The sequence below is a fragment of the Mugil cephalus genome, chromosome 4 (assembly GCF_022458985.1).
Source record: "Mugil cephalus isolate CIBA_MC_2020 chromosome 4, CIBA_Mcephalus_1.1, whole genome shotgun sequence".
Taxonomy (NCBI): domain Eukaryota; kingdom Metazoa; phylum Chordata; class Actinopteri; order Mugiliformes; family Mugilidae; genus Mugil; species Mugil cephalus.
This window is the reverse complement of record NC_061773.1, coordinates 26,187,270-26,197,387: the sequence shown is the minus strand read 5'-3', so window position 1 is coordinate 26,197,387 and position 10,118 is coordinate 26,187,270. Positions and strand designations below refer to the sequence as shown.

The following is a 10,118-nucleotide window of genomic DNA, read 5'->3' as shown; positions in this document are numbered from 1 at the left end:
ATGTTACACAAGAAATTGATAAAACAGGAATGGATCTGGACACCATTTAGATTATTAGTGTACAAATGTTTAGGAGGTGTAAACAGATAAAGTCACTTGATTGTATTTGACGCTATAGAAACAGGGGAACTGGTGGTGGAGATGTCCCCAGATATAGTTGCTCATGTCTTTATTACAGAAATGAAATAATATTGGTCCCATCATTTGGGATTTGGGGTGGTAGTTTAATTTTTAGTTCTTAGTTAGAATATATGGACAGAGCAAGCAACACGTGCCACTGGCTCTGTCTGGACAAAGGGAAAACATTGCGTTGCTATGATGGACTTTTTATCAAGAAGCTTTTATTTATTTTATTTTATTTTATGGAATGTGTCCACTTCCTGCTTCTCAATGAGCCAAAGGTCACAATGATCAGTAAGAGGTTGTGTTTTGTGAAGCTGGCACAGCCAGTGTTGATATTTTTACACAAACCTTCCAACTGGAAAAGGTTTTTGCACGAGTGACGATCTGTTCTGTTCAGTTTTTTAACTCCATACATAAGGTTTTTACACATCCCTCCAAAAAAAACACCATCCATCGTGCTGCTAAACTTTCATGTTTTTCCCCAGTGAGTAAACAAATGCAATAACATGAGCTCTGCAAGGAGGATTCATTCCTGCATTTTTACATTTCCAGATACGAGGCACTAAAAGTGGTAAAGATAAGAACGTATGAATTTGAAGGATGACGCTGTAAATGAGCCAGTCAGTGTTATGAATGGATGACACAGCTAATACTTGTCAGTCTATAGAAGAACAACGTCTACTACTCTACACTAACCTTATCCTCCCTTCATTCAGATTGTACCTTTAGTTTCTGTGGTGTGTGGTGTGAAGTGAAAGCAAATAATAGAAATACTCCAGTTTTCCTTCAGTTTAATACTGAAAACAGTAAATCACAGTAGAAAAACGATTTAACCATGTATAAATGTAAAGTAAACCTCCACTTCTGTAAAACAAACACGAGGCACACGATACAATAGGACATGTAATGATTATTCTGCATATTTTGGTTAAGAAACCAGTGAATCATGCAATTTTAATTTAATTTCTGTTCCTGTTGAAACCCCTTGGAGGAATCACTGCAACCGGACACTGCTTTTGATTTGACTGAAACACAATAACACAGATTTGAGGTGTTTTGTGTTTCCTGTGTTTCTGCAGCTCAAGGCCAGTCGCAGCACTTGCAGATGTCCGAGTAGACGAGGCCGAGCTGGCAGTGGAAGAGGTAGGTGTATCCATTGGAGCACTGGAAGAAGGTGTTTCTATCAGCAGTGTTCACGTATAAACCGTTGGGGCGGCCAACGCAGAAGGTGGACGCTGCCTCCCTGACTCGGGGGGCGGCCGGAGCGGTGGTGGGTTTGGGGCCAAAGCCTGAATACGATACACACAGTAAATAAAACTTTTATGATGACGAACTAACCCAGAAACTGGAAAAGGTTAATTAAATGCAATCAACTAGGAATGATAGGAATGTACCGTTAAGGAACATAGATAAATCTTTGAATTCACTTTGGAACTAATCAGAAACGCCAAAGTCTGATTCATTTTTGACTTTTAACCCTTTATATGCCAGAGTTTGTGATGGTGTCACAACATTTTTGTAAAAAAAAAAAAAAAAACACAAAAATTTTAATATTTTTAATAATCTAAATGCAAAGTGGATTTTTCTCTGGGGGGTTATTAGAGCCTCGGACATGTCAATGATTAGTAGCAACAATGATTTTTATTATATATATTTATATTTTATATTATTTTTTAGAAAAACAAAACAACTCAGATTAAAACTCACTGAAAATCCATGTACAAGGCTCTAATGATCCACTTTGCATTTAAATTATTGCAAATGTCTCGATTTTTGTGTGTTTTTTGTGTGTGTGTTTTTTAAAAACACTGGCATATAAAGTGTTAAAAGTCAGAAAATCATACTTGTATTTATGATAAGGACCAAAGTGAATTTAAAGATTTATGTTTAAAAAAAAAAAAACACGTAGAAGGAAATACTAACCTAACGTGTGCTATTTTAAAGAGGACATCTTTGTCCTTTAATGAAAATAACGTAACAATTTAGGTTACACAGTGTAAAAATGGAGTATTATGGGATTTTTGTTTGAAATATCAAAATGTATCAAAAAAATGCACAGCTTTGCCAAATATGACGGTGAACAGCACAAAAACAGCTAAATTATTCAAACTGAAATCAACACTTTTGTCCCCATTAGGGCTCGAGAATCAATTTCATGGCAAAAACAAAGCCAGAGATCAGACGTAGCCAGACCACAGTATTTATTTACCCAGCGACGTCCTGAGATGGTTGACGAGAGGAAACGCTCCGTCTGAGCAGAAGGATCCGCCGAAGTCATCCATGTCCAGGGTCCAGACGTGAGCCCCCCCCAGACTGTGGGCAGTCAACCACTGGACCTGCAGAGAAGATTCAGACATGAGCAGCTACACTTCTACAGAGACGAGAGACGTCGTGTTTGAGGTTTCAGGTAGAAACAGAGCTCCTGTTTACCTTGGAAGAGAAACTGCGTTTGTCGTCGTATCCCACCCAGGAGCTGGCGTAGGTGGCATAAGGAACCTCCTGCTCAGAGATCCACCCCACAGTCGCACTGTTGATGTAGTTACAGATCTGGAAACATAAATAAATTCAGATCAGACAACACGAGGATCGGAGTCGAGTTATTCCCCCGTGTTTACTGAAAACGTGAATAAAAAAGACGCCTTTATGTTTAATTAATGTTTAAGTGAACGAATGAGACGCACCTCGTAATAGGACCAGAATCCCTCGGTGCGAGTGAAGGCTCCAGCCTCTGTGGGGCCGTTGGCGGGGGCTCCCAGACCGTTAGCACCGCCGCTTAGACGAAAGGTTCGTCCATAGGTGGAGAAACCGAGCAGCAGCTTCTCAGCCGGAGCCCCCAGAGACAACCAGTGGGACAGCGAAGAGTTCTAGGGGGGAAAGGACAGAGACGATTTATCAGATCGGCCGAGTTCTACAAGGTGATCGGTGTTTAGTTTGTGAATCGTTTGTTGGGAGCCTGTGTCGCATTGAGTTTTCTTCCTGAAGTCGGACCAGAGGAGTTTTAACATTCTCCTTGTTAATCCAATATGAATCATGTTTGAAAGTAATTCAATACATTTTTAATTAAGTCCCTGTGCTTCTCAGTGATGTTTAGAGCAAAGGTCTTCAACGTTTTTCAGGCCAAGCACCTACTATATATGTTCTATATTAAACTAGTGCTATTTATAAATATACATTATTATTGTCATTTTGCATTCAATATTAAGCACAGGTTCAAATATTATTATTTTTTTATTTCAAGCACGTGCAGTTTTAGGGTGGCTGTACTGATATATATATATAAAAAGGTCTAATCAACCAAAGATTTTGCGACCCTCCTGCAGTTCCTCTGCGGACCCCCTGTTGAAGACCTCTGGTTTAGAAGCATGTGGTTTATAGATCAAGGAAACATTCTCAGGTCGAATCTGCTTAACTGGTTTATTAGATGAAGAAGAAGTTTCCTAAAGTGTCTGAATCATCTTATGTTCTACAATACACATATTTACATTAGTTACTTATGTTCAAAGAACCATATAGGTTAAATTCATTAATCTTAATTTTCTTAATGAAAATTTAAAATGACGTTAAAAAGTCTTTTAATGTCCTACACTTGACTACATGTATTTCAATGAGGGTTTAACCTATTTCACACACAACAAGATGGAAAAACAGCAGGAAAATATCTAAAATACCTAATAATAATAATAATAATACCTCGTCAGGTCGTGGATCATTGAATGTAAAAACAACCTGCTGTCACTATGTGATACTTCAGACTGAGACAACAAGAGTGTCACTAGATTCTCGTCCTGTCTGAGGTTATGAGGTCAAACATTTTATGACTGGGATGCGACTCCTCACATAAAAAAAATCTTTTTTTCCATTTTTCACACTGTAAAATTTCAGTTAATATCAAACTATCAGGTGTGTTTGATATTAACTGGGTCATGCCGGAGGAATCTGTGAGTTAGTGTCAGATAATCTGAGCTGAACCTTGGCACAGAGCGAGGTCTGAACGTCATTTTTCCAATAAATCAAACCAAAATGTCAGCATTCTGCAGTACGGTACGTACACCACCGGCCAAAGGTTTTAGAACAACATCAGTGTCCTCTGGCATCGTTGGCTTAATCCTACATCAAGATAATGACCCCAAACTTTAGTCCAAGCTCCACCAGAACGACCTCAGGATAAAACCGAGATGGAAAACATGGAGCATGTCCCCGTCTCTAGACTTTATCCCCAGGGAGAAGTTTCCCTATAATCTGAATAATTCTCAAACTATCAAGTTTTTGTTCAGTTTCTCTAAATTTGAAAGCTCCGTTTTTTTTTTGTTTTTTTTTTGTCACACTAACACATATTTTAAGCGGCGTCCGTTTGGTTCTTACTATGTTGTGGTGAATGCTTGTGCCGGAGTCCTCGGAGCTGGCGTACAAAGGGCTGTGGTGTCCAGTCGCTGCCTCCCAGGATCCGTGGAAGTCAAAATTCATGACGTTGATGAAGTCCAAGGCTCTGTCAGCAGAATGATCGTTTTTTATTTTGACACAGAATAGACTGAACAATAGGAAGAACTCTGGTAGAAATGTGTATGAATGTATCCAGTGACTGAAGTGGAATCCAGCTTACGATACTATCTTGTCGACCTCGTAGGCTTTGTCAATGGTTGGGATGAGGGACCCAACACTGGCCGACAGCAGCAGTGGAGTCCTCCTGTTTTCTCTGGCCTCGTCCCTGAAAGCCTCGAACAGCTCCTGTGGACGGGACCAACACAAACGCTCCTGTTACCTTCAAAACACTTTTTATCCTTGACCCCAGCAACTTAAACCTCCAGATGAATATGAGCATTTTACACGATTATGGAGAAATATGCAAATCACCATAAAATCTCATTGACTGACCTGGAACTGGACAGAGATGTGTTTAATTATTTCTAAATACATTATTCTTGTTATCAATAAAAAAACATTATCACAACTATAATCGAGAATAATATTATTGTATCATGCATATTCAATAAGGAAAAGTCATTAAATATTAAACAAACAAAAAACAAAAAAACAATGAATACATATATTTAGAGACGTTGAATTAAACATTAAATGTGTAAAGATAATTATGAGTGTAAAAATCCAAGCTTGTCTTTTTTGCTTTTTTTTTTTTTTTTTTGAAATTATTTCTTTATAGCCAATAATCAATTTCAAGCTATCTTTGGATGACCAGTGCCCATGTTCTACTGATCTATTTTTTTGTGGTTGTGTATTATGACACTGCTCAAGTATTTGCGTTTGGAGTTTTCTGTGTGGCTCCTGACTTAATGCTAATTACATGCTGCTGGAAACAGACTGAAATAATAATAATAATAATAATAATAATAATAATAAAAATAATAATAATAATAGTAATAATAATACAAATAATAAATTCTCAGTCTTTGTTTGCTGTTTGTGAAATTCTCGTGCTACGTTCGCTCACATCCTGTTTACGTCCTGAGGGGCTGAGCCTCCCTGACCTTAAAGCCTAGTGACGGCCCTGGCTGGAGGTTTACCTGTCCGGTTGTTATTGTGTCTCAAAATTCAACCAACAAAAAATGAAGAGATGTGCATTTGAACATGTAGAACATGGAAGGAAAGCGAGGGATGTTTACCGTGACCAGCAGAGTGAAGCTCTGCTTATCGTCCTCCGGGCTCCCGTTGTGTCCAGGATGATTCCAGGCCAGATTCAACCCGTCAAAGTTATGTGTGCGCAGGAAGCTGATGGCAGATTTAATGAAGGTCGCACGTCCCTCAGCTTTGGCAACCACAGCAGTGAATCTGTTCGGATGAAACAAACACTCAACAACTGTCGATACAACGTTGGACCAAAGTTGTTGACGTCTGAGTGAAAAGAGGCGTTAAACTGAAACTTACGGGTTCAATCCATTGACTGTTCCTCCCACAGAAAGCAGAGTCTTTAGTACAGGATTACTAGAAGCAGATAGAGGGACATAAAATGAAACATTAATACAGATGATATGATTGTATTTTCATCCTCCTCCTCCATCTTTGTGTGATAAAATTAGTAAAAGAGGGAAATTATTAGTAATAATTTTGCCTGATTTCATGCGTTAAGAAGCGACACAAAAATAGTTTGGGTCAAGAACTCTGGTTTAAAGGAACGATTTAGAAGATTTAGTTAACTTTACATAGTCACTACTCAGACATTTTTCTTTTTTCACTATTGTCACTCTATTTGCAGACACATGCACATTAATACAGTCTTACACATATTACCTTAAAGTCTTAAATTTGCACTTTTCTTACTGCTGCTATTAATAGAAGGAAATTATAATTTAAGAGTGTTGTGTATTTTTGAAACATGCAAAGTGAGAACCTATAGAATCGTCTAGATGCTCACTGGTGACTTTAAGAAAAGCCTTAAAATGTAAAATAATTCAGGAGTATGGAATATGCAATAGTTGAATGTAAATCAGAAGCTGTTTTATTTTTGTTTGTTTACTTTTCATTCTCATGCACCACTGATGGATGGGGTTGTCTAATGTTTTGTACAGGATGGGCAATAATAAGCTACTGTTTCAGCCTATTCCACTTTTTAGTCAATTTGTGTGTGAAATCAATTGTGTCACAATAAATTTAGGGTTTTATTTTTTCTTTTACTGTCAGTTGTTTTTGCACAGACAGCTGTTTCTTGTTTGTGTTATATATGACCAAAAATAAATTGTATCGTATCATTACTTATGTTGATTTTGGTGTTATGTTGATGTCTATTCTATTCTATTCTGTTCTGTAGCTGCAGACTTGTCTGAATGTGTGTGAGGCCGTGTGAACTCACACCCTCTTGAGGCCGTTGAGTCGGCCGTACTGCTGCTCATCGTTCCGCTCCACGGTGCTGATCTGGTTCAAGCTGTTGATGGAGGCCTGAGCGTAGACGATGTGGGTGCACAGGAACGGGTCAATGTTGTCCGGGGTGAATTTGGCAGCGCCGGGTCTGTACTGGGCCCAGTTGGTCATGTGGCAGACCAGCTTAGTGGAGGACGCTGCAGGCAGACGGAGGAGTGACAGGTGGTCAGTGATGCTCAGTGACTGTTTCAGAAACCTTGGTCGTACGGAGGAAAAGTATCATTCACAACAAATACTTACCTATTTGTAGAATGAGCAAGATGCCCAGAGCTGGAACAAAAATTACACTGCAAGTTAGTGTAAACGACAACAAATGAAACATGTTGTATTCTCTGTTTGAGGGGGACACGTGACGTCACAGCCAGTGAAGTCTGATCACGGAGATTAGCAACATTAGCTTGAATCATAGACTTTAATAGCGTCTAAATTATAAAACTAATTAAAAACAAAGAACTGGACACAGGCACAGCAACCTGGTGTTGTGGTTCACATTTAGTGTCAGGTATTATTAATTTATGCTGTATTTTGTGGAGGGCTGTCAGATAAGTTTGAGGATGTTGTTGTTTTGTCGTAGTTACGGCCGACAGTAACTATTTCAGTTCCAACAATTAATAACAATAAAACAATAAAGTGAATATTGTGATCCTTTTAACGCTACAGTATTGTATGTCTAACGTTACTTATCAGTGAAGCTCTTAGCGTTAGCATCTTTTATTTAGCTACATTTGTCATAACTGAAATGACGTAAAAATAACTTAAACTAACTGGAACTGAGGCTAATCCACTTTTCCAAATCCATACTAGTTCATATGGGTCATTGTCGAGTCCAGTTGTCCTTAATTTGATCTGATAATCCACATTTTCCCGGTCTCGTTGTATTTACTGATAAATTTCACCACGTTTTTGCCACTCAGGGGGCGTGGTCCCAGGCGGAAGTGACGTCTGTGCACGCCCAAATCACACAATCATACGGTACTATTACATAATGATCACCAATGCTATCATTTAGAGTTGAATACCACAATTAAATTATTTTTCAGGTCACAACTGTGAAGAACATTTTCAAATGTGTGAATGCTATTTTGCAGCTTACCCCACTCTTTGGAATATTATAATTAATCAAAATTTTCCAATTTTTATTAGAAAGTATGTGACGAGGCTTATTTACTCCATTGTCCTTCCAATTCTTCATTTTTTTCCCCAATTAATAACCCTTTTGTTGACTGCTATATTTGGAATTAGTGGAGGAATTAATTGATAGAAATAGTGAGTCATATTTACCTGTGAGGAGTTTTCCCATTTTGCAGTCAGTCAGGAGATTCTTCCACATAAAATGATCTTAACAGAGCAATGAGATAAATCACATGTCATTGACAAGGAATTAAAGTGGACGTCGTGCAAACAATTGTCTGAAAACATTTCTAATCCACTATATATGGAAATAAATGGATGCTAAGCAGCTCAATGATGATTAAATAAATAAATCTACTTAAAAACATATGTCCACATGCACCTTCTTGCCACTTACTTTCTCCTTAAAAAACTAAATAAAATAAAATAAACATTGATTTTTCCCAACTACACAAGCTGAAAGAACACTTACCTTTCTACAAGAGGAACAGAAGTAGAAGTGCAGCGCTCACAGCTGCTGAGATGGATTTATATATAACTCATTCATGAATAATTAAAGCAGCTGATAAGGAAGATCTTGTGCGGTGGTATGGAGTATGACTGATGTACCTAATAAACCCACGATTACAAAGAAAGAATAAAAGAGAGAGAGACTTGATAGAAGGAAATGTTTTATTTATGGGAAGGAACAGGAAGCGTCACCATTTAATTCTCTCTGCTCATGATACAGAACATACAGCTTTTATAGTCCTACACCTCAGGATACTTGAGTCAGGATGTAGGTCGTATAAGCAGACAGATAAACGACTTCTGCATGACAGGAATGAGCTTATACAACCACTCAGGTTCAACTCAGGTCAGACGCCATCGTACGGGACTCAGAGCATCTCTGTTTTTGGAGGAAAAGCGTAGTGGTGAATGGATTTGGGTTCCAGTCCTGACTGGGATGATGTACGGTCTAATATTCTTTCATCTTCCAGAAACCCTCATCACCAACTCATTCACTTTCAGTTTGTGCGTAGTAGGCTGGGTAGCTGCGCCAGCTCGTTATGTCCTTTCATGCACATGGTATGGGATTGTAAACCTGTTGCCAACTTCTGGCAGCAGGTTGCATCTGCTATATCCTTATTTCATCACAGAAAAAAAACATCTAGCTCAAACCTCAAATATGTATTTTAAACAATCATCATCTTTAAATCTTTAAATATGCTATTCCAGTGATCCTGGTCCCCTGGTGGGCTGCGAAGGTATTGCAAATACCGCCAAATCATGTCATTTGATATTTGAATTGTGGTTGTGATCTGTGACGTTGTATGTCAAATAACAACACTGCAGTTTTTATTTTAAAAATTTTAAAAAACACACAAGTAAGAGTGCAATGTTTTAATTTTGCTTCTTTGATGTTATTGCTTTTGCTTAAATTGAAGTTTCATCTGGCTGGACCTGAGCAGAAATTACTTCATCATCTTTATATCGGGTTTGTGTTTATTTGTAAGCGTATTGATTTAGTGAGCACACTTTTAAGGATTTAAAAGTGTGCTCACTAAACAGAGAAACATATTATTTTGGTATGCAGCAGCAGATGAAATCAAAACCAGACTTTTAAGATGATGTGAGTTAATATATTTTGTCATAGCTTTCCTTAACGAATCCCTGATATTAACTGCATCTTGTTTTAATGGATGTGTTAATCTTTAGTTAATCTATGAATGAGGGTCAGTGGGAAAGGGGATAAAACATGTGTATAATGTTGGCACCTGAAAGCAGCTGTGTGACACTCATCGTATCTCAGTAACAGACAAGACCTTTAAATTGATGTTTTTTGAAGGATGATACAGCGATTCACTAAAACAAAATCCAGTGAGCTTATGTGACCACATGAGGATGACAAATCAAGTAGAGCTCCCCCTGGTGGCTGGCTGCAGAGCAGGTCTTAAGCTCCACCCCCTCTATGTTAGTGGGTGGGACTTGGGCTGAACTGAAACACTAAAATA

At 38.3% G+C, this 10,118-nt stretch overlaps 1 protein-coding gene across 2 annotated transcripts; it reads right to left on the bottom strand.

Moving 5' to 3' along the window:
• Positions 1–897: 897 nt before the first annotated feature.
• On the bottom strand, positions 898–8,328 carry chia.1 (chitinase, acidic.1). Of its 2 annotated transcripts, XM_047583363.1 has the most exons (11): positions 8,275–8,328; positions 7,234–7,263; positions 6,926–7,130; positions 6,004–6,060; positions 5,742–5,907; positions 4,724–4,848; positions 4,486–4,609; positions 2,805–2,987; positions 2,554–2,670; positions 2,333–2,459; positions 898–1,412 (listed from the first exon to the last, which is right to left on the bottom strand). In XM_047583363.1, exons 1-11 carry the CDS (start codon positions 8,321–8,323, stop codon positions 1,204–1,206), a joined length of 1,392 nt encoding a protein of 463 aa, XP_047439319.1. In that variant the 5' UTR covers positions 8,324–8,328; the 3' UTR covers positions 898–1,203. The 2 variants fall into 2 exon arrangements, with proteins under 2 accessions (XP_047439319.1, XP_047439318.1); XM_047583362.1 differs by lacking the exon at positions 8,275–8,328 and having other exon boundaries at positions 7,234–7,341.
• Positions 8,329–10,118: the final 1,790 nt, after the last annotated feature.